At 36.6% G+C, this 25,351-nt stretch overlaps 1 protein-coding gene and 1 long non-coding RNA gene across 15 annotated transcripts in view; both read right to left on the bottom strand.

Annotated features, from left to right (window-relative positions):
- MAGI1 (membrane associated guanylate kinase, WW and PDZ domain containing 1) overlaps positions 1-25,351 on the bottom strand; it is a 702,436-nt gene that overhangs the window by 99,801 nt on the left and 577,284 nt on the right. For all 14 annotated transcript variants that reach the window (XM_051980369.1, XM_051980312.1, XM_051980336.1 and 11 more), the window contains exons 5-8: positions 21,343-21,550; positions 14,204-14,286; positions 9,143-9,178; positions 1,104-1,161 (exon numbers count right to left, since the gene is read on the bottom strand). In XM_051980369.1, the coding sequence (XP_051836329.1) occupies positions 1,104-1,161; positions 9,143-9,178; positions 14,204-14,286; positions 21,343-21,550 (385 nt within the window). The remainder of the gene's footprint in view (positions 1-1,103; positions 1,162-9,142; positions 9,179-14,203; positions 14,287-21,342; positions 21,551-25,351) is intronic.
- LOC127551013 (uncharacterized) lies at positions 2,936-6,769 on the bottom strand. The gene is made up of 2 exons (XR_007950998.1): positions 3,233-6,769; positions 2,936-3,172 (listed from the first exon to the last, which is right to left on the bottom strand). It is a non-coding gene; the product is annotated as an uncharacterized LOC127551013 (long non-coding RNA).

Raw genomic sequence — 25,351 nt, forward strand, 5'->3', positions numbered from 1 at the left:
AGTTCTAGAGATAGAAAAAAGATAGAGTCCCTGCCCTCAGGTAGCTTACGTTTTTTTGGCAGAAATTATATATTCACATAAACATATGCAAAGTTGAAAGAAGATAATCTCGGGAATGGGAAAGAAGTACCAAGAGCTGGGAGGATAAAGAAAGACTTCCCAAAAGAGGCAATGTTAGAGCTGAACTTTGAAAGAAGAGAACATATTCCAAGTACAGGGAAACCAGTCTTGGCAAAGTCATGGAGGTGGGAATTAAAGCCCCAAAGGGTAAGAAGGTCACAGAAAGAGAAGGAAGATCAGAACCTGGATCTCTGACTCCAAACCAATCAATCAACATTTATTTACTGTGTGCCAAGCTAAGTGGTGACTACAAAAGATAGTGGATCCATCATTTTTTCTACTACTCCACAACATGCTGGTCCTGAGGTGATGGAAAAAGGCAACTGAGCCCTGAGGGTTCTCTCTCACTTTCACAATCACCAAAGTATTTAGATTTGGAACGCCATCATTTTTTCCATATCTCTCCGACACCACTAGAATTTATTTAGTTCTAGGCCAGCTTAGCTTGGCCAACTCTCTGTCACGTATGAGGCTATTAGTATTCATTCATCCTTTAGTTTTCTGAAGAGGACAACAGAAGGGCCCTCGTTCTAAAGACCCAAGATGGCCATTCATCTTGCCTAGGGAGGCTAACAAGTGGATTCTCCTCATGAGAACAACCTGGAAGCTTTTCTCTCCATCTTTTACTTATTAATACTCCCCTTGATCATCCTTCATGTCTCATTGTAGTAGGAATCTCAGTCTGTCCAGCATTGGGAAAAATAATCTCAAACACTCTGAGATATACATACACACACACATATACACACACATACACACACACACGCACATATATATGTGTGTGTATGTATATACAGACAATATAAGAATTTATTTTGCTGAACTATACATGTTTGCAAAAGAGTTTTGTTGTTGGTTTTTTATCTATGGATGAGGATAAGGAATAGGGAGAAAAAGATGGTAGGGAAAAAAGAACTCCATGAAAATTTAATTTCAAAAAATGAAGACTTAATGCAATTCTGACTTTAAAAATCATCACTTACTCTACATAGTAGACACCATATACAGGGTCTTCAATCTTTTCCCAACCGGCAGGCAATTCTGAAAAGAAAATACAGAAAACATGTTTAGTATTCAGAGTGGAACTTTGAGGAGTGGCTGTGTATTTGACAATGGAGTTAAATGGAAGGAAGCCCTCATTCCATTTTAAAATATATGTCCTAATGAAAATAGCTATCTTTAAAAAAATAATTGTGTCTTCTTAGATAACATACATTTAAGCATTTACATTTTAAGCAGCAGAAGAATTGCTGAAGGGAAGAGGGTCCTGAAATGTGGCTCCAGATTTCCTTTAATCTAAATTATCACTTTTTTTTTTTTGAGGCAATTGGGGTTAAGTAACTTGCCCAACGTCACACAGCTAGGAAGTGTTAAGTGTCTGAGGCCAGATTTGAACTCAGGACCTCCTTTCTTCAGGGCTGGTGCTCACATTCATTTTTAAAGAAAAAAAAAACTATCATTGTGATTTTACTTATATTTTCTGGTTGATATTACTTATAGTTTTCTTCCCTCCTTTCTTAACTTATTTATAAGAAAAGAAAAATGAAGGAGAAATTAAATCTTCTCTCCCATCCTCCTTTTCAAACAAACTAATCAATCTAATACTATACTTTTTCCTCTCATAGGAGAAAATACAATTACAGTCATATTTTTCTCTTATTTCTAATTTAAATTCTATTATCTATTGATTTTCCTGGGATGGGTGGGTATTAGGATTAGATCTATGATTTCATTTTTCCCCTTTTTTGAGGAAAACAGGAAGGAGGAAGGATTAGACCTGTGACTGCCCACCAGTCACACTGCCAATATGTGTTACAGGCAAGATTTCAATCTAGGTCTTCCTGTCTCCAAAGTCAATTCTCTATCCATTATATCACACCTCCTTTTCATCATTTAGTATGAAAACAAAAATATGAACTAGCATTTTAAATAGAGGAATATATTTGAAATTAATTTTATTCTACTACACTAATATATAGTATCACATTTTGGTCTCTGATTTGCTCAAATCTTTGTCCTTAGATTATTTACCTTTTATGGATTTCTAAGAAATTATTCCAAACAGTGGACTTTGTTAGTAAAGGTAAGGTTGGGAATAGCACTAATTACCACATATTATGCAAGACAATTTGAATATGCTGTTGTTCAGTTGTTTTCAGTCATGTCTAATTCTTTGTGAGGCCCATTGGGGGTTTTCCTGGAAAAGCTACTGGAGTGGTTTACCAGTTCCTTCTCCTGCTCATTGTATAGATGAAGAAACTGAGGCAAATGTATTTAAGTGACTTGCCCAGAATCATGAAAGTAGGTAGCATCTGAGGCCAGATTTGAATTCATAAAAATGAGTTTTCCTGACTCCAGACCTGACAGTCTATCCACCGCACTACCTAGCTGCCCTAATTCTATTATATCAGGCCTTAATTCTCTGGAATATTTGATCCCAAATATCTCCATGAAGTAATAAGCTTTTCTTTAACATGGTTCTACCTTATCTCCATTTTTTTTAAATAAAAGGCAATCCTCTAGATAACTTCATTTGATGAACATAAAACAAAATCTTTTCTCTAAATATAATTATGACTTAGACATCCAAGTTCTGTCATCTTTTATGCTATGATCTTTTTATTCCTTAGAGAAATGACTAAATTCAATCTTAGTACTACTGCTTAAATCCTCACATTCTATACCTAAGATAAGCTCATATTAAAATAATATTTCAACACAGAATGTCACTTCTGAATAGTCATGAAGACCTGACTTGAAGACAAATAATTCTAAAAAATATTTATTCTATTGTCACTGTTCCTTCCTTCTTTCCTTCCTTTTTTCCTTGTTCCTTTGCTTGCTTCTCTTCTTCTTTCCTTTTTCATCTTTCTGCCTTCCTTTCTTTCACCTTTTCTTCCTTCCTTCCTTCCTTCCTTCCTTCCTTCCTTCCTTCCTTCTTCCTTCCTTTCTTTCTTTTTCTTTCCCTCCCTCCCCTTCCTCTTCCCCTTCTTTCTTCCTTCCCTTTCCTTCCTTCCTTCCTTCCTTCCTTCCTTCCTTCCTTCCTTCCTTCCTTCCTTCCTTCCTTCCTTCCTTCCTTCCTTCCTTTCTTCCTTCCTTCCTTCCTTCCTACCTACTTACCTACCTACCTATCTTCCATTAAGGGTAGGCAGTGCTGTAGCTGACATTACCTAATCATTGGGCAGTCTAAGCTAAAAAGCTCAGAGAGAAGTCATCAAGTTTAGCTTGGTGAGCAGAAGTCTACAAGAGTGAGGAGCAAACTCATAGATACACACAGGCAGCCTAATTACTCCAAGTTTACATTCGCATTCAGGTTTGGCTGTGCATCAAGAGACATTCCTTTCACAGCTTTTACTCCACATGTGCGTTGTTTGCAAACAAAAAGCCAGGGCCCACCTCCTGTTCTCCCGCCCCTCCTTTCTTTACACTTAGCAGGTTTTCAAGGTCTTTGAATCCTTCAAACCTAAGCAGCTAAGTGTACACCAGGGCCCCTCTGCAGATGTTGACATCATTTGGCATTCTCATAAACAGAGGAGACCTTTATAACAGGAAGGCTTGGGAAACAGCTTGCCTAAAGAACACTGAAAATTACCATCTAAATAAAAACAAGCCAGAAGAATGTTTCCAATCCATTAGGAACAAAGAGACGAATCAGGAAATTAAAAAACATAAAATGTGGCATGTGATTTCATGCTTATTCTTTGATGGGCCAGATGAAAGTGTTAAACATGTGGGAATAAGGCAGGAGTTACATGGTTTCACTAGGATAAATCACAACTTTTCAAAATTGGTTACTTAAACTTATTTTTTTTCCTGATCACTTGTCCATAAAATTGGATAATAAGGGACCACAGGTAATAACATGGGGTGATTTTTTTAAGGGAACACTGTTAATTTTTAGAATTGATAACTTAGACTAAACATGTACATTTTAAAACCGAACAGGTTAATTTCTAAAAGAAAACTAGAAAACTCTAAAAATCTCCCTGGTGCCTCCAATAATATCAATGTATTTTATATATTTAACAGCAGCCACTCAACAGCCTCCAGGTGAGGGAGAACTAGTATGGAGTAGGAGCTAGGACACTGGGCATGGTATTAGGAAGTCCAGGGAAGAATGAGTAGGTCGGGGAGAGTCAAGCTGTGAGAGCCTGGGTAATTCATTACATTCTCCGAGAAACAAGTTCCTCATCTGGCAAATGGGGAAAACAATCCTTGCATTTATTCCTTCAAAGATTATTGTGGGATTCAAATGGGATCATGCCTATTAAGTGCCTTCCAGAAACCATAAAGGCACTATAAAAATAGCAGTCTATTTTTTATTATTTAATATTATCATTAAATATATCAATTCACAGTCATTTTATTCAATATTATTAGGAGCATTTGGTATCAATAATTAGATTTAACATGAATTGATGTTATTAACTAATATTAATTTTATTAAATAAGAACAATAAGATTGACTGGGAATGTGACCAAGTTCCAGGGCAAAGGTAGTGGACAGGATATATACACGTTGAGCAGAATAGAATAGTTCACAATTCCATCAACAATGCACTGCTGTCTCATTTTCTCCACATCCCCCATATCCACTCCAATGTTTATGATTTTCCTTTTTTTGTCATATTAGCCAATCTGATACGTATAAGATGATAGCCCAGAGTTTTTGCATTTCTCTAATCAAAAGGGATTTAGAGTATCTTTCATATGATTATACATAGTATTGATTTGTTTGTCAAAACACTGTCTCTTCATATCCCTTAACCATTTATCAACGCATGATTTGTATCCTTATAAATTTGACTCAGTTCTCTATAAATTTTAGAAATGAGGTCTTTCTCAGAGACACTTGCCTCAAACCCTTTTCCTCCAAGTTTTTTGCTTTGCTTCTCATTTTCACTACATTGGTTTTTGTTTCTGTAGCTAAGTGTGCTTTATTTAATATTTTATATATTTTTTATCTTTAGGAAGGAAGGAAAATATTTATATATTATAAAAATATAATTTTATATAATCAAAATTAATTTTTTGACTCATGATGAAAAATGCTTCCAGAGAAAGAACTGATATTGTCTGAATACAAATCAAAGCATAGTATTTCTCACTTCCTTTCTTACTTTTTTGTTTGAGTCTTCTAGTATAAAGTGACTAATACAGAAATGTTTTCTATGAATGTACACGTATAATCTATATCATACTGTTTACCATCTCAGGGAGGGGGAAGAGGAGGTGGGGAAGGATGGAATTTGAAACTCAATTTTTTTTAAAACCTCATGAATTAAAAAACACCATATAATTGAGGGAGAAAATAAAATATTAGTAAAAACAATACTAATAAAATAAATAAATAAAAGGCAAACAAAACAAACAAAAAAATGATAGAAGAGAGCATTCATTGAAGACTAAAAATATAAAGGCTTAGTTACTAGAAGGATAAACCTCCTAATTACAATAGTTATAAGACAGGCAGATGGGCTGTGATATTATTTCTGCTAAGTTCTGAGAACAGAGATCTACTACTTATAGGGAGATCCAGGGCAGGGGAAAGATCCTGGACAGGCCCCAGACTAAATCTGAAGACCTTATTTGTCTCAAAATTGTGCTCCCAATGATTCTATCACAGGAGTGACAAACTATGGGCAATCTAGTGTTTAGGCCTGGAAATTACTCCAATGGACTGATGTAGCTATGTCTTTCCAGGATGATCACAGCCTAATCATGACTGTCCCATCTTGGGTGAAGCTTATGGAGTGGAGGGGGAAAGGGCATAACAGCCAATGGCTGGGGTGCTTCCTTTAAATGCACTTCCCATCAAAAGCAGTAGAATTGTAAAAGTCCCAAGGACATAACAACAGTCATGTGGCTTTTCTTTTTTTTTTTTTTTTTAAGCTCAAATGTAACTTATGAAGCAAATGCACGTTTTCAAACCAAAATCCATTAACTTTTAGTCATCCCCCAATGCTAGTTTATTTCACTTAAAATAGTCCACAACTCAGAATATGGGTTACAAGGGTGTACTAGTAGAGAATATGATTTTTGCAAGGTCTTTGCCAATTCTGAAAGGCCAACTGTATATCAGAAGTATGAATTCAGCTTTGACAACCCACTCCAGAAACCACAATTCTGTAATTAAATCATATGGGTCAAAAAGGTAAGCCACTAGGGAGGACAGTATTTTTAGAGGCAGATTAGAGAGAAGCATTCTGGGACATGGCAAGCAGGATGGATCGTGACAGAATCAGGAAATTGTGAATTCAAAACCTGTTACTTACTAGCTTGGTGACCCAGTAGAAGTAACTTGTTCTCCCCCCCCCTCAATTTCCACACCTATTAAATGGGGAAAATAATAATACCTGCCTCATAGAGTTGTGGTGAGACAAGTGAAATAACCTCTGTAAAGTGACCTGCACACTTTAAGGTGATATATAAAAGGTAGATTTTGATTTCTGCATTTTGAAATTCATACTCCACAAAGGGTATATATAGTGTCCCCTTTTTGAAATCAGGATTTATTTACCATGGAAATAGACTACACTGGATAATGGTGAAATAAGTCTATGAATATAATTATATGTGTATATGTTCCATACATATATATGAGAATATAATGAATATGTTATACATATTCACATATTTTCTTTTTCTTTTCTTTTCTTTTCTTTCTTCCTTCCTTCCTTCTTTCCTTCCTTCCTTCCTCCCCTCCTTCCTTCCTTCCTTCCTTCCTTCCTTCCTTCCTTTCTCCTTCCCTCCCCTTTCTCTTTTCCTTTCCCCTTCCTTCCTTCCTTCCTTCCTTCCTTCCTTCCTTCCTTCCTTCCTTCCTTCCTTCCTTCCTTCCTTCCTTTCTTCCTTCCTTCCTTCCTTCCTTCTTTCTTCCTTCCATCTTAGTATGCTGAGTTTTATGGTGCCACCTAGTTGCCTCCATATATCCAGAAAGCATAATAAAAATATTAGAGATATAGAAACAGAACCTTGCTTGTCCCTTCCCCCACCCCCAGCGCCATTATTTCCCCATTTTTAGCATTCATCTTGCACTAGACAACAAAATGTTTTCTATAATTCATAAATGACCCAGGAGAGACTTAGTGCTTTCCTTTCTTTTCTTTTCTTTTCTTTTTTTTTAAACAAACTTCCATTTCACCCTAACTATAATGTCCTAGATGCTTTCAGATCAATAAAAACTTCAAATCAATACCAATGAAACTGATCACTGCTCTCCCTGTTCACGATCGCCTTCAGATCTTTTTTTTTTTTTTTTTTTTTTTTAATTCTGTTCAGGGACCAAGGGCTGTGGTTTGGGCTGTTTCAGCAAACAATTCCTATAACCCATTAGGGCATAGGATCATTGTGCCATCCCTTTTAATAGACTTAGTCGTATATTGCTAGAATGAGCCAATTAGTTCTGGTGTAATTTCTCTCCGATTGTCTTAATATATAGGATTAGCTTCAGTGTCATTCCTCCCACACTGACCACAAAAAGAGTTTCTTGAATGTCTTAAAAATAGAATGGTCGATAGTTTATTGACTGTTGCTAGCACATCAATCCACAACAGAATATGACCAAGGCATTAAGGAAACCAGACATAAATGATATATGTAGCATAAACCTGACTTACTGAGCTGTTGTACAATATGTGACTATCATGTCCCCCAAAGAAAACAAAATCAAATTAAATGGGGGGGTCTATATTATGTATTTACATATAATTTTAAGATATTTTACATGCTAATTAATCTATGGCCATAATTTCAAATAGTTCCATTAGAGGTAATAATACTTAGGGGTTCTTCTGAATTTAAGATGTTCTTTCAGGCTAATTTTCAATTTTCTCTGGCCCCCTGCAAGTACAATATCGATCAGTAAATTTTCTCATCTAAGCTCAAAGTAGTACATACTCAGAGGCTACCTATTAATTTCAATGTTGTTTAAATTCAACAAAATAAAAATGTTAATGTGCTGCCAGTAGTCCTCCAACTATCACCCTTGCCCCTGAAGCAAACAGCTGTCCATCAATATTTAAAAATCAAAATAAAATATTTTTTGAATTATCTGTGAATCTAATTTGTCCTAAGGAAGCTCCAATAGTATATTTAAGATTATGAATACAGGGTAACAAATCTCCTTTTGGCTCTTAATTTACAACCACAGCTAAGTCTAGCCAGGGACCACAACTACAACACAACAGAGTTATTATCATCATTTCTCGATGGTCATTTCCCCAAAGTAAAGGAAATTCAGTAATCCAATTAGGAAATATTCCAATTCAGAATTTCTCTTTCCTTCTCTTCATTCATTCATGAAGCACTTATTAGTCTCCTGCTTTTTTGGATAAGAAAATGTAGCCATCACCGCCTTTTAAAAGATGAGGTCAAGCTGTATAGGTGGTAGTGTATATCTGTAATCCCTGCAGCCAGGGACACTACAGAGAGTAGATCTCTTGGGATTGGAAGTTCAGCACTGCAGTGGACCATGAAGATTTGGTGTCCGCCCTCAAGTCAGAATTAATAAAGCAGAATCCTTAATATGGATGCTTAGTTACCTAAGGAGGAGCAAATAAGCCCAGGGTGGAAGCAGAACATGGAAAAGCTCCTGGGCTGATCCATAGTGGGATATGGACCAGGAGTGGCTTTGGGAGGTTCAGCCTGGGTAAGATGGGGAGAAATAGATTGAAAAAGGGGGGAGAGAAAGAACAAGGAAAATCATTTTCCCAGAAAGTCAGAGAAGCCAGAATATAGTCCCAGTTCTATTCCTGCTCTTTCTGGGATCTTTCTCCCAGACTCAGTTTATTTTTTCTCTTAAGCCGCATTTGCTAAGAACTTTTCTGTAGAGAATCCATTCATTATAACTGTAGAGCCAGCCGTACCTGCTTATCAAATTGACCTTTTGGTAATAAGTCCAAACACAAATCATAATTGGAAAAGTGCAAAATAATAAAACAGAAGGATTAAGCAATTCACTAAAGACTTAAAAAAAATATAATCTAAGGCATGGAGCAAACAGAAGGATAGAAAAGAGATTTACCTAGTTCACTGTCCAATTCCTCGGTGTGTACCCCTTCTTCTCCAAAGGAAGAGCAGGAAATGAGATAGAAAAGAGGAAAAGAAAAATTCAGACACCAGCACCAAGAAAGAAAACACCCTTTAGAAAAAAAATAGCAGTCCACCCCCCCGATTTTGTTATCTGGACCTTACCTGCTCTCGGCTCATCTCATTTCCACCCTTGGAATTCTTCAGACCCCAATCAATGCAAATCATGAAACGTCAAGTGCTTGTATTGGCAAAATAATTATGGGGATCATTTCCTTGCATGTCAAAGGAGGATTTGATTGGTTGTAAAAGATGACAAATGGCTTTGCAATTTCCACATTCTTAAGTGAGAGTCACTTATTACAGATCTCATTCCAAGTGAATAAAGCTGCCAGGCTTTTTAATATCTCACTCCTCATAAGCCTTCAATATTTCTCTAATCAGCTAAGCAATTACACTTACAATTAAGACATTATTTCACTTTTAAGGACTATCAGTGATTGAAAAATAAAAGGCGAGGTCAATGTGAACTCGAATCCAATGCATCCTTTAAAAAGTAATTGTACTCAAATAGGTTACTTCAAGGAAGCACAAGAATCTTCTTGCACATTGTCCTAAATACACCCCAAGTTCCAACATATTTACAAAAGCGTGTATAATTGTGCTTGGATGTCAGATTGTTCTTTTAAAAATTCCAGCTGCCCCAAACAGATATAGGTTTCTTCTCTTCTCAATGATTAGTACTATAATTTCCTTTTTCTAAAAAAAACAATTGGGATTCTATTATCTCCTTTACTCAGCTGTGCACTTATAAGCCTTATTTCTCCAAATACAGGGCAAAGATGGATCAGATACATCCTCTGTACCTATCACATCACCTGGCACAGTTCTAGGCACGTAACAAGCACTACAGACACATTTTCTGAACAGAATTGAAAAGTTTAACTGAGATCCACACAGCTGCAAACCAAAGATCTGCTTAGATTTGTCGTAAACATGTCCTCTAGATATATGTTTCTGAGCACTGGTTGGGAAAGCAACACGATCCAAATGGGTTATGTGCCTGGAATGAAACTCAAATTACAAACAAAAGACCAGCAGATTACACACGGAAGACCAGACTAGGCTGGACATTGGGTTTAAGACTAGCTTTTGCTATACTGTTCATGACAGCAAGATAGGAGATAACAGGTAGGGGGCCCACTGTTACCAAGAGTACAATGTTAGCTTCTGTATATACACTGCATTCACATCATGATATCAGAGGCACCAGGAAACTTTACATAAAACAAACGACCAATGGCACTCAATAGTGAATTACTCAATAGTGAATTTTGTCAGTTGTCAGTCTGATAATGTTACTTACACATGTGAATATGTGTATATTTATACGCTAGATTTTAGAAGTGTTTATGTATAAAGATACATCTATACCTATATCCATCTATATATCATATATATATTATATATTTACTCAAGCTTCCATTTTATTTGTTAGTCAATAAGCATTGATTAAGCACCTACTGTATGCTAGCCACTGTGCAAAGTGCTAGGGACACCGAAAAAGAGTAAAAACCAGTTTCTGTCCTCAAGGAGTTCACAATCTAAAAACCATAATGATGAATTTTTTTGCCTATACTTGGTGTACAAATATTCATTGCAAGATAAATGGAAAAAAGAAACAGTGTCATATAATTGGAAGAACACTTTAATCAGCTAAGTGACCTTAAGGAGTAATGTTCACCTGAAAAAATAAGCTGATAAATTTGACATATTTCATTTTTCTAAGAAGGCTGTAAACAGCAGAACTATAATAAGTGTTCCAAGGGTCTTAGCATCATGGAATTGCAGCTGGAAGTCACTTCTAAGAGTACTGAGTCAATCCTCTTATTTTACAAGTGAGGAAGTTGAATCCCAGAGAGAAAGAGCGACTTGTGAGTATTAGAGTTGGAGTTGGAGCTCAGGGCCTTTGGTTCCAAAGCCATCGACCTTGCCAATGTACCACTCTCTCTCTTCAAATGGAAACTCTTCACTATTGTTACTGTTCAATTCAACCAAACTTATCTGGAAACTTTCTATCATCTAGCATTTTGATGGCAGGAAATCTCCAGCATTTTCATGCATCTCACTACAGCAGTAATCAGCGTTCATAATGATTACCTTGAGTCATTGCATAGGCTGTACATATGATTAGAATTCTAAACTAGGAGAAATAAATAAGCCAGAGTATCTTCAGTGCACTTTCATAGCTGAATGGATTTTATTGCCTTCCATGTTCTTCAAAATTGGTACTCTCTCTACATAGCATACTTATTTACTTTGCTATTTCAATGAGCTGTGATTTCACTGGTGGGCTATTGTATTTTTTCCACTGGTGCAGGTCATAACACCTCTATGATTAAGTAAATTTGCTTTCAAAACTGTCATAGTTGAGAAGTCCATCACCACACAGCCGAGCAAGGGAATAAGTGAGGGTTTCTACATTTGAAAGTGCATTTTGGACAACAGACATGGAGCCTCTCCTGGGGATCCAGTACAACCTTTGCAACTTGGAAGGAGCCCTCAGGGTTTACCCACCACTGGATTTTCTTTGGAACCCTGGAGATACTTCCATACCACAATCAAATACTAGAGTAGGATTTCAGAGGTGAGAAGAGAGCTGGAGCAAAGTCTCAAACTGTGCCAAGATTTTTGGGACATCTTATGTATTTCCTTACACAAATGCTATATAACATATGAATAGGCAGGGCACGCATGCCATCATTCCATTGAAGAATAAATATCTCTTTTCCTGATATCTCATAATCATAAAGCCAAGAAAATAATCAAAATACAACATGGCTTCAGGTCACTGCACTGACTCACTGGGCTTTTTATTCTAGCCAAAAGTTGCTGAGATCATGTGATAAAAGAAAAGATTGCAGAATTTGGAGTCAAAAGATACAGGTTCAAATCCTGACTCAACTACCCATGTAAACTTAGATAAATCATGTAATCCTCTGGCCCTGGGATCCAAAAGCCACAAAATGAAAGAAGCATATGAAGTGATCTTAAGGGTCTTTTCCAGCTCAAATCTGTGACCCTCTGAAGTGTGCTTCCCAGAGTTTGTACATCTTGGAAAAAAGAAACTTCTGCTCAGAACTCCATTTCATATTCTTGTTTGTCTACCTCAGTTTTTAATTTCTAAGAGTTCAATGGCTGGATTATTTTATGCAGTACCAAGAAGAGGGACTATCATGTGTCAGAGTGGATAAGTGGCTCACCTTGGAATCTGAAATATACAGATCCAGGTCCTATCTGGAGCAAGAACAGGTTTATAAATAGGAACAAATTACTTCCTAAGAGAAGCCTTGTCTCTTCCCACTTAATGATAACGCATACTCTCCACTATGATTACCTCTAGTCTAACCTGTCCATAGTGTGTCTGAACATACATTTGCATGTTATCTTTCCATTAGACTGGGAGCTTCTTGAGAACTGGTGCCAATTTTTTTTTTGTATCCTCAGGACTTAATATAGTATCTAGAACATAGTAGGTGCTTAATAAATGTTGGGTTTACCTCTCATTACCCTACTTTCTCTTCATACATATTTAGTATTCTCTCTCACTGTAACACTATAAGGTTGGAGATTACGGATAAGTGGCCAATTTGCTTTGATGAATGGAATTTTCACCCTGGAACTTCTATATGTTGATGATGGGAAAATATACCTTTGTAATATCAGGAATCATCTCATATAAATTTACATAGTACACAAACACAATGTTGCCTTGTAATACCCACCAAAACTCAAGAATGATATAAGATTACTGCAGAAAGTTCCATTATTCCTTAGTGCAATGTGTTTTTGGTAATTATTCCACTGATCTGTAAGCTCAAATCTGACACTGAGTAACCACCAGTCAACACATTAGCCTTTTAATTCCTTTGTGTTGAAAAGAGAACAATGTGATGTGGAGAATAGACTTCAGTGTGCCAAAAACAAACAGACCACTCTGTCTTGCTAAGGATTTCCTTTCAGAGAAACTCAAGCCATAACATTTCTAAACACACATTTTCATTGGGAGCTTCTTGAGCCAATAAGCCATTTTCTGCTTTTAATTGGAAACAATTCAAGTGCTTTCTTGAAAGATTGTATTTCTCACATACCTGAGATGTTCTCTCAGTTGACATAAAGACACCAAAACTTGCTAAGGCCTTTCTTTGCTTATTTTGTTATTCTGTTGGGGGAGAAAAATCTGATTTTTTGGAGAAACTGAATTCTAAATTTTCCCAAGTCTTTGGATCATAGATTTGGAGCTAAAAAAAAAAAATCTTAGAGAACCATCTAGTTCTATCTTTTCATTTTATAGATGATGAAATTCGGGGCCAAACAGGTCACTTGATAACAATAGAATAGACATTTGTATTAAGTTTTTCTAACTCTAAATTCTGTACTTTTCAACTGTTTTCCTGATAGGAAACTAGTCAAAGTTAGAAGAATTTGAATTTCAATCCTGGCTCTGACACAAACTAAAATGTAGATCCTTTGGAAGTCAATAAATATTAGACAAATCCTTTAACTTAAGTCAGAAGATGGCAGAGAACGTTACCATAGAGGAGATTTCTCTCACTGACAAAACAGTTATTGGTCCCTGGATATGAGCATGAGTTATGATAGTGCTAGATCAAGGGTATAGAGAAGCTGTTCAATTCGATTACTCTATGGGACGTATGAATTCTGAATGAAGCCTAAAAGGACTCAAGAAAATTTGGTCTAAATATCCATACAGCAAAAACTAGTGGATGAAGAAGATTATTGTCAAGCTTGTGAAATACAATTAGATGGATGTATTACAGCTTTAGAACTCATCAATCAGTACATATATTTTAAAAAATCATGATTCTGCAAAAACTTTCCTTATGAACATACTTACACATGATGCTCATAATGTTTTTTCTATAAGAAATTATGCTAATAACACACATGCATACATACTGCAACATTCTTTCACAAATGTTTTCCAAACCTCAGCCATTAAGGTTGAACATAATGTTCCCTTCACACCCCTTACCATCATCTTCACATTCTTCCAGAGGCTTCTGTTGTTTGGTCAGGCACCGAGGGTCTAGCCAAGATGTTGTTTTTGTGTTGTGGCTGAAAAGCAGAGAGGGAGAAGGGGACCTTGTTAATAAACTGATGTCAAATTTGCAAAAAAAAAAAAAATCTAACCTTTTCTGCTTTCATTTTCTATAACAATCAATCAACAATTCAACATGACTTTATTAAGAGCTAACATTCTAGGCACTACTCTAAGAAATGGGGATGTACTGAGAGGCAAAAACACAAACCTTCAAAGAGTTCATGTTCTAAGTAGCAGAGACAAAGAAAGACAGTCTGCATGGCTCAATCCAAAGTGCCAGATACAGTGTTCCTTAAAAAGATGGGTTCAGATTCAAATCAAGTTTAAAAAAATGTAATATATTGAATCTAAAACCCCCAAATCACACCAGCAACCCTAGCAGAGAGGGAAGTGAAGAAGGGGAGACTTAATTCCTTCCTACCTTGCTGGGGTGAGGAGGAAGGAAGAAGAGCTACTTATGGTATTTGCTGCCTTAATGCTCTCTCAAACACTCACAAGGAAAAGTTCCATCTGAAGGAGATAGTGGATCTTTAAAGAAAAGGGACTGACTTGGATAAAATGGCGGCCAAGAATCTACTGTGTCATATGCTCACTGTATGACTCTAGGTCAGTCACTTTACCTCTCACTGTCCCAGGGACATTCTAAGACTTTAAGTTGAAGGAAAACTATATATGTACATAGGTAAGAGGAATTTCTCATTGGAGAGGATGGAATCATTTGTCTAATTTTTTTTTAAAAATCAGCATTAAGAATATAGTAGGAATATTGAACTATTTGCCATCTGGGGGAGGGGGTGGGAGAAGGGGAGGAAAATTGGAGCACAAGGTTTTTCAAGGGCTAATGTTGAACAACTGCCCATGTATATGTTTTGAAAAATTTAAAAAAAAAAGGTTTTAATAAAGGAAAGAAAAAGAATATAGTAGGAACCTATAGCAGGTTATTTAAGATCAGCATGGATATTGATATCATGGACTTTTTTTTTCCCCTTAAAAGGGAATAGTGTGAAAAGACAACTGTTCTTTGCAGGATAATCTCAAAGACTAAAAGAACAACTTAAAAGGTGCATGAACATGGTCAGGTCCTGTCTACCCCATTCTTCCGAGTTTTCAGCTACACAAGTTCTATGTTACTGGAATCACAGGCTCAGAACCAGGACTATCAGAAGTTATGAGAAGGGGTAGTAGAGAGAGGGTGATACTTGGAGTCAGGAACATTTACATTCAAATCAGCTTGAGATATTAGCTTTGTCACATTGGGTCAATCACTTAACTTCTCTCTGTCTCAATTTCTTCATTTGTAAATTTGTTCATAAGAACAGCACCTACATCCTAAGGCTATTATCAGGATCAAATAAGATAATATTTGTAAATTACTTTTACAAACAAAATACTAAAAAAATTAGCTATTTATTATTACTTATTGCTATAATCATCTCTCCTCATTTTACAGATGGAGAAAATGAGGTCAAAGAAGTATTACAGAGCAGAAGACATATGTGAATCCTGGTATTCCAATTATAATCATATATAGCCTTCATTGCAATAGCAGCAGCAGCAAGAGGAGGAAGAATAGCAGCAGGAATAGTAGCAGTAGCAGTAGGAGGAGGAGGAGGAGGAGAGGAGGAGGAGAAAAAGAGAAGGAGGAGAAGAAAAGGAGGAGGAGGAGGAAGAGGAGGGGTACTAATAAAAGTAACAGTAATAGTAAAAGTAGCAGTAGCAATAGGAACAATAGTAGTAGCAGTAGTTGCAACAGTAGTAGCAGTGTTAGTACTAACAGTAGTAGTAAGTGGATTTGGGTTTAGAGTTACAACATAATAATAGCAACAGTAGTAGCAGTAGCAGGAGGAGGAGAAGGAGGAGCAGCAGCAGCAGCAGCAACAGGAAGAGGAGGAGCAGCAGCAGTAGTACGAATAGAAGTAACAGTAATAGTAAAAGGAGCAGTAGTAGCAGTAGCAGTAGGAACAATAATAGTAGCAGTAGTTGCAACAGTAGTAGCAGTGTTAGTACTAACAGTAGTAGTAATTGGATTTGGGTTTAGAGTTACAACATAATAATAGCAACAGTAGCAGTAGGAGAAGGAGGAACAGCAGCAGCAGTAATACTAATAGAAATAATAGTAATGGTAAAAGGAACAGTAGTAGCAGTACCAGTAGGAACAATAGTAGTAGCAGTAGCAGTAGTAATAGTAGCAGTAGTAATAATAGCAGCAGGCATTAGCAGCAGCAGCAGTAGCAGTAGTAGTAGTAGTAGTAGTAGTAAACAGTTATAATAGTGGTGATAATTGTAGTAGTAACAATAATAATAATAATATAGCTTGCATTTATATAGTGCTCTATGTTTTACAAAACTGTTTTACAGATATCTCCTTTGATCATCACAACAATTTGGAAGGTAATTTCTATTATTACAATTCTAATTTTATGGAAATGACTTACTCGCCCAAGGTCACACAGTTAAGAAGTTACTGAAGTCAGAAATGAATTCAGATCTTCTTGATTCCAGGCCCTATGCTCTATCCACTGCACCAGATAAGTGATTCTAGACCCCATCACTTACTTGGGACATGCAGTAGAATTAAAAGACAATTAAAAGGCAACCTTAGTTGTTGATCAGATAAAAATGGGAAGATTTCACATCATTTGACTATATGCTGATATTTACTAGATGCCGAATACATGCTTTCCTATATATTATCTCCCCTGGGCCTCTTCAACATTGGGAAGTAGGTATTAACTCAAAAAAAGTTTGTGAAGATCAAAAGAGAAAATATATTATGAAAACCACATGAACAAGATTTATACTGTCCACCTTTTCTACAGGATTTTATTGCTCAGGGGAAGGGAGTTTCCTCCACTATGTAGGATCTTCTCTGCTGGACATAGAAATTTGCTCGGGTTCTGTGACTTGCTCAGGATCATTCAGTCAATATATGTAGGAGATAGGAATTGTCCTAGGGTTTCCTCACTTAGAGGACAGCATCCTATCCAAAGGAAAAATTATTATTACCATTTCTTCCCAGCTCTAACTCACCCATGGGTTCAGTTTGAATTTCAATTTCATCTTTGCAGAATCATTAGGATGAGATTTCTTTTAACTAAGATAAGTGGAAGCCTTTACTATTTGCACACTGTCTGTGTGTGTGTGTGTGTGTGTGTGTTAGGACCTTTTGACTTAAAACCAGAAGGTGGGAGTTTGAATGAAAGGCCTGGTATTTCCCTCATTATACTGCATAGCAATTCTCTAGAAGATTGAATGAAAGCACTTTAATTCATTCTTGTACTTCAAAGCCCCTAATGTCTTTCATTAATCTCCGAATTGTAGATTGTACTTTAGAAACATTGCAGGCAATACAAAATTACCGTAATAAAAGGAGCTCAGCTAAAAAAGTTTGGAGAATTTAAACCCTCTTGGCCAATTGCTTTCTGAGGGGTTCAGTCCAACTGGATGATTTTCACAGGGTCTTGATTCAGTCAAGGTTCAAATGCATTAGAAAAATCTCTCAGAAACATATTGGTTATGTTGGGAACATAAGAAGTCTTTGTGTTTTCTTGCTTGCCAGCTTGGATTACATTAGCAGTGCAGATGAAGTCTGGTATGGTTGAAAAAGAACTCTTTGCAGTGCAGAGATAACAGTTTCAATCCCAGTTTAGTCACCATAGGCAAGTTCCTTTTCTAAGCCTTACATTTTTATCCATAAAATGGGCATAGTAATACTTATACTACTTATCTCAAAGGAAAAAAAAAGTGCTTTATCAACTTTAAAATGCTGTATAAATGTGATTATTATGAAACCACACAGATCCTAGCTTTGGGCAGAGGGACCTCCGGAAGCATGGAGTTCCATTGTTTTATTTTATCGATAAGAAAACTATGGTCCATTCAGCCTAAGTCACATCCCCTATAGTAAATAGCAAGCTATAAGTGTGTGTCAGTATGTAAGAGAATGGCCGATTGGATCAATTCAATTTAATTCAACAAATGCTCATTAAAATATTTCCTATATACAGAGAATATTATGTTAGGCACTAGGGCAAGGGTGATAAAAATGGTCCTCAAAGAGTTTTAAGAGCAAAGTCTGAGCTTTGATTTTTTTTTTTTTAAGATCAACATGAGTATCATATTGAGAACAGTTTCAGATTTGAGGATAATAATAATAATGGCACTTGCAGGCTACTTTAAGACTTATAAGGGACTTCACATATATTCTATTTTATCTTCACAACTACCCTGGGAAGTAGGGGACATCCTTATCCACTTTTTACAAATAAGGAAACAGAGGCAAATAAAAGTCAAGAGATTTGCTCAGCATCCCGAAGCTGCTAAGTGTCAGATTTAAACTTGGGCCTACCTGATTCCAGCCCCCTCTCTATCTACTGTTCCACCCAAGCTGTCATCTGTCCTTGGATATAGAGAGGACAGGAGAGCTGTTCTTCCCTCCTTTTGTGTCACAGCCTCATTTGGCAGTCTGGTAAAGCCCTTCTCAGAAAGATGCTTTTTGTTCAATAATTGAAGAAAATGCTAAGTTGCAACTGGATGATGGGAAAAAGATGAAAGTTCATACTCTCAACTTTTCTAACATCCCAATCCTGAAATCTATCTGTGGTTCTAAGGTTAAGAATCTGTGCCCTCTAGATCACCTTATCTATCCCTTCCCTCTCCCACCCCCCATTTTATGTTTGAGAAATCTGAAATCTGAAGGGGTTATAGATAGAAACTCAATGGAACAATCAGGATTTGAACCTAAGTCTTCAGACACCAAAACCAGAATGCTTTCTATATTTCCATCAATCAATGAACATTTTCTCATGGTTTTTCTGACATCTTATGTAATTAATCTTTGCAAAAAATGGTAGGTAGGAAGGAAGGAAGGAAGGAAAGGAAGAAAGGAAGGAAGGAAGGAAAGAAGAAAGGGAGGGAAGCAGATGGAGGAGATTCTTTGCACTCAGATTCATCAAAAACATATTCTGGACCCAAACTAAGGTACTAGGATAGTAATTGATGTTTCAGGATGAAGAGCACCATGAAACAAAACTAAAAAAAAAATTCTTATGACTCAGAAATTTAATTTAGAATGAAATAGCATACTTCAAATACTGTAATGTCTAATAAAGATGGTATCTTCTACAAGTTAGCAGCAACAGCAATCAACTGCTTTATACATTTCTCTACAACACATGAAGTTTTCCAATGTCACTGACACAAACCAAAAGTTTCTTCTGCTTATGATTATGATTATGATTGCTAATTTCAATGTACTAAGGTCACTAATTCGGCATTAGCTCCCTCAACTTCAAGCAGTAAAGTATTCGTAACCAAAATATTCTTCTCTTTTCAACCTCCCTAAGTAACTTTGATCAAACATTTTACCCAGAAGCTTTCAACATTATGAATGCTATCATACCACTGCTCCTAGTTTGTATAAACATTGATTTTTCCCCCCTTTGAATGTCATTCCATTTAATTCACCCTTTCTGCACAGAGCTTATGCACCTGGGGGAGAGGAAGCAGTGAGTCGAGGGCCCTGTGATTTCATCAGGGGCTGATGCATATCTAATAAAAGACACAATCCATTTATAACTTATAAAGAAGTACCAGAGGCTCAAACAAGTTAAGAAAATTAACTCTGTTCGCAGCTAAACCAGCATAAGAGGCCCAAGATCCCCAGACTTCAAGATTAACAGTCAGTGAGGACCCCAGTGTCTCCATTATAGGAGACAACCAACATTTAAAGTTAGGATTTGCTGATGTCTGAGAGCTCAAAAAGACCTTGTAGCAACCTCATTTACACACACACACTCACTCTCTCTCTCTCTCTCTCTCTCTCTCTCTCTCTCTCTCACACGCACACACACACACACACACACACACACACACACATTCACACATGACAGAGAGAAAGATTCAGAGACAGAGACAACATATAGACACCAAGCTAACAAGTAATGCTCAAGTCTTGAATGAATGGGTCTTTCTTCTTCATTCATTGGGCACTTTTTATTTAAAATCTAGTCCCATGAATTCATTAGTGCAGCCAATTCTTGGTCTGGAAACATCCCCAATAACAGAACAGCAACTCTGCTTTCTCTTGAAATCGTAAAGAGTTGTAGGGGACGGTGATGAATAGTACAAAACTCATCCCTCCTACAGGGCAGCTAGGTAGTACAGTGGAGAGAAAGTCTGGCCTTAATTCGCACTCCTGAGTTCAAATCTGGCCTCAGACACTTATAAGCTCTATAATCCTAGGCAGGTCAACAAAGTCTGTTTGCCTCAGTTGCTCATATGTAAAATGAGAAGAAAATGGTAAACCACTCCAGTATCTTTTCAAGCATCTTTGTCAAAAAACTCCAAATGGAATCATAAAAAGTTGGACAGGACTGGAAAAAAAATGACAAAACAAAAGATGCCATTCCTATCCAAGTCTGGATGAAGCATTTTATTATAGGATTTTAGATCTGGACCTGTAAACAAACTCAGAAGCTATCTGGTTTAACTCTCCTATTTTACAGATGGGTAAACTGAGGCTTATTGAGATGAAGCGATATGCTCAAAATCACACAAGTATTGTTGGGGTAGGGAAGGATTCGAACTGCCTTGAGTCAATGCTCTTTCCAATGTACTACCCTGCTTCCAGTGGATGAAGAAAAAGGACAGTATTAACATTCCTCTCCCTCTGCTTTTTAAGGGTAAAGGGGGAGATGATGGACTTTTGCCCTGGAGGCTACAGGTGCTACTACTCCAAGGGCTAAACTAAGTTTCCCACAAAGGGCTTCCTGATGCCAGAAGTGCTTAGTCACCAGTTTTCCGCTCCAGGCCTTCTTTCTCTCAGGAAACGATTAACCTCATTCTCTCAGTCTCTTCAGACTTAATGAAAAGATCAGAATGAATGCCCTGTTCATTCTTTGGGTGAACTGCAAGACTTCCCGAAAAACCTCTTATAGACAGAAATTTCTATGTGATCCTTCCACACACTATAGACTCGGCAGCCAATTGGTTAGTTCAGACTTAGCTTCTATCTGCAGCCTCAGAAGACATACACACACAGAGAGAGGAGAAACAGGAGTATACTTTACTCTATAAAATAGACTTCTCCATTTTCGGTATAGGCCATCTCCCAGTTTTCAGGTAGAGGACCTAAGTTTTCCTCTGCACAAAGAGGTAGGTATTGAGGGAGCTTCTGAGATGGTTCCGTGATGGGAACAGTGGTGATGCTATTATTCACAGGTGGCAAGGTTGTCTCTCTTGAACTATGGGGATTGTGCTCTTCTTGTTCTCCAGAATCTGTGGAACAGACAAAAAAAAAAATGGAGCAAGGTAAGAGAAACTGCACTCAAAATCACACAAGTTCAGTGGTCAATAAAGGGTCCTCAGAGACCAGGGAGCCCCATCTGTAATTTTTTTTAAACAAAATCCCCAACAAATGGCCTTCCTAGGTATTGTATACAGTTTTCCATTGAAGGAGAACTTCCATCTCCTAAGGAAACCCATGATTCAGGCTCTGAATTGCTAATTAAGCTATGATAAAAAGAGTATTTTCCTTTTCATCAAATCTAAACTTGTCACTGCAACTACAACCCATTGTGCTCTTGGGCCAAGTAGATTGAGTGAGTTGAAGAAAGTCATCATATCTTTGCTTTTCTAAGCTAAGCAATCCTAGTTCCTTCAACCAAGATTATTGTTATGTTATGAATTTAAGGTCCTTCACCATATTGGTTAGCATCCTCTGGTTGCTTTACAAGACTAAATAATGTTCTTTCCTCGATGAGGTTCCCAGAACCAAATACACCACTCCAGATCTGCCATGACCAAAACTAAGCCCTATGACCTCCCTAGTCACAAATTCCATACTTCCCTTAATGGACAATGAAATCCTAGCTTCGCATTGGATAGGCTCTAAAAATGAAAATAAAACCATCTTGGTTTCCTCCTTAAAACAGTTCTAGTCTCTTAAGTTGACTAAAAGTTGAATAAAACTAAAAGTGGAATAAAAGCTTGTTGACTGCCTGATTGATTTAAATTTTATTTGGCACCAAAATGATCCGTCAGATTGGCTCTTTCAAAAAGGGAGATGTTGAAAAATATATTCAGCTCCAATGTCTCTCAAAACTTGGTGAGTTAAAAGGAAAAAGAAGGGACACTTTAGAACTCAAATACTAAAGATTCTGAAGCAAAATATCCCAGCAAAACATGACCCCCAGCTGCTTTGGGCTTCTACATGTGTGAGCTTTCTGAGTCAGAAGATTTTTGAGGAAGAAAAAAATTGCTTTTGAAAACAGATGAAAAGAAAGGAAAAGAAAGCAGTATCGTAATGCCCTCGCTAGCCACTGTTTGTATTAGTTCATTTAAATATTTTTAGTAGATATTAGCCAGAAGGAAAGACTATCTTATGAATTTTGATAGCCAATACAAACAAGAGAAAAATGTGCAGACGGCATTTCAATGACTCAACTTTAAAGAACTGAAGGAAACCTGTATCACTAGTTACTTCCAAGGCTGATGACTACATGCTACAGTTTAAAAAAAAAATACCAACTGATTTTAGAGCAAAAAAAAAAACAAAAAAAGGACCTGGGTTCCTTAATTGAAATCAAGTTTTTATTGGATCTTTTTATGTCCATGAGAGTTTGCATGGTATGGAGAATAGAGAAAATAAGAATAGCTCCTATTTTATTATCTCTGTGACCTTCAGCAAATCATTTGACCATTCAACTTATCATGTCTTTATTCATAAAATGAAGCTGTTGCACTAAGAGAGTGCTAGGACTCCTTTTTCTTTTAAAATTCTATCATGGCAGACATTTTAGGACTTCTTTTATTTTTTCTTTTGTTTTCTTAAAGCTTTTTATTTTCAAAACATATGCATAGATAATTTTCAACATTCACCCTTGCAAAACCTTGTGTTCCAATTTTTTTTTCCCTTCCTTTCCTCCATCCCCTCCCCCAGATGGCAAGTAATCCAATCTATGTTAAACATGTGCATATCTTCTACACATATTTCCACAATTATTCTGCACAAGGAAAATCAGATCAAAAGGGGGAAAAAATCAGAAAGAAAATAAAATGCACATGAACAACAACAAATGTTTTTTATCAATTAAAAAATCCATTCACATCTATATTTTCAAGTATTTTTTTTAGTAGAAATGAATGTTTTACTTTTTTGATAAAGTGGAAATACTGAAAATACTATGTTGTGACCCACACTCCACACTCAGTCCAATCCCTATAGTCCTCTCTCTGAATGCAATTGGCTCTCTCTATCACAAGACCATAGGATAGGACTTCTTTTATAATCTAATACTCTGAGACAACAAGTCTTTTTGCCTTCATATTTGAGCAAGTACACATGATTTACAGAGAGGAAAATGTAGGCTGGGAGCAAGAAAAGACTTGACAACCATAGTGAGATGGATAACCTCCCAAAGGAATGGATGTCCCTTATAGAAATCTTGAAACAAAAGCTGCATTATCACTGGTAAAGGTGTCCTGGGTATTCTTGTCCAGGAATCAGTTGGATCAGATGACCAGTTCTGTGATTCTGGAATAATGTAAAATTCAGCTCAATTTAGTTGAAATCAAGTTGAAATCTTTTACATCCATGAGAGTTCACATGTTATAGTGAATACAGAGCTGGTCACAGAATCCCAAAGACCTAACTTCAAGTCTTGGCTCTGAAACACTGACTGAATGAACCTGGACAGGTCACTCGATCTCTATTTGTTACATTGACTTTAAGAAATAAAATAGTTTTTGATAAAGTAAAACATTCATTTCTATTAAAAAAAAACACTTGAAAGTATAGGTATGAATAGATATTTTTTAATTGATAAAAAAACATTTACCTAAAACCATTAACATGTATTATTTGTAATGGGGACAAGTGAGACACCTTTCCAGTAAGATCAGGTATGAAAGAAGAGAGGCCCGCTCTCACTAATATTATTTAATATTGCATTGGAAATAGCTAATAAGGGAATACCAGTAAGGGAAGATAGAGAAATCGAAATCAGAATGGGAAAAAAAGAAATTTATGATACGCTTGGAAAATTCCAACACTGACAACTTGAAGAGAAAATCTTGATCTGTTTGGTAAAGGAAAGTCCCTATGATGGAATCAGAAATACAGTAAAAACGATAAACCAAATTACTGTGCTGTGTATATCAAGACAAAAAAAAGCTTCTGCTCTCAAGACTTACATTTATCTACAATGATTATTTTAAGCCTATAGATAATATTATGGCCCCTAAGGTCCATTTGGTTCCTTGAAATCTTAGGTAATTTATATGAGAGAAAAACAAATTGGAAATCCAAACAGAATGGCTCTGAGCCCCCACTTAGGAGAATTCCTAATAGTTGGGTAGAGTTTGTGTCCTCTTTGTAGATGAGACCAAAATTCAAGTTTCTAGAAAGGTTTGAGTATTATATTTTAGCATACATGAATAGACCCATACCTGGAAAGTAATTTGGTAAAGAGTAAACTTTTTCTCAAGAACTTGGGTCTTCTCAAAATGAGTTCAAGATTCTCCTCCACATTTTCTTTTTCTGCTATAGCTCAGTCTTATATTCTCTTACCCTTGATTTCTGGCTTAGTGCTGTAAGATCCCAATCCTTCCTGTCTATTCAAACACTCAGAATTTCAGCTTCTGAAATAGTCTCCTCCCTTTTAAACAAATTCTTTAGGACATGACCAAATGTTTCATGAAGGAAAATTTACTAGCTTTGTTAACTCAGTTTGGATTGAGTGAGCCAATTAACAATAATAATTACTTTAAGAGGGTAGGGTGATGAATGGATTCCCACCCTCTAAGCCACCAATGTACCTTAATTGTTATTTTACACGATCTCCTGGGATTGAAATAAATTCTGATGAAAATAAATGCTAGTTTCCTGTGAATAATAGCAAAAACCCATATTTTATTGTTGCTATTTCAGTGTCCGACTCTTTGTGACCCCGTTTAGATTTTTTTTCTTGGCAAAGACTATGTAGTGGTTTGCCACTTCCCTCTCCAGCTCATTTTATAGATGAGAAAACTGAGGCAAACAGGGTTAAGTGAGTTGCACAGGGTCACACAGCTAGTAAG

This window comes from Antechinus flavipes, chromosome 1 (genome assembly GCF_016432865.1).
Source record: "Antechinus flavipes isolate AdamAnt ecotype Samford, QLD, Australia chromosome 1, AdamAnt_v2, whole genome shotgun sequence".
NCBI classification, from domain to species: Eukaryota; Metazoa; Chordata; class Mammalia; order Dasyuromorphia; family Dasyuridae; genus Antechinus; species Antechinus flavipes.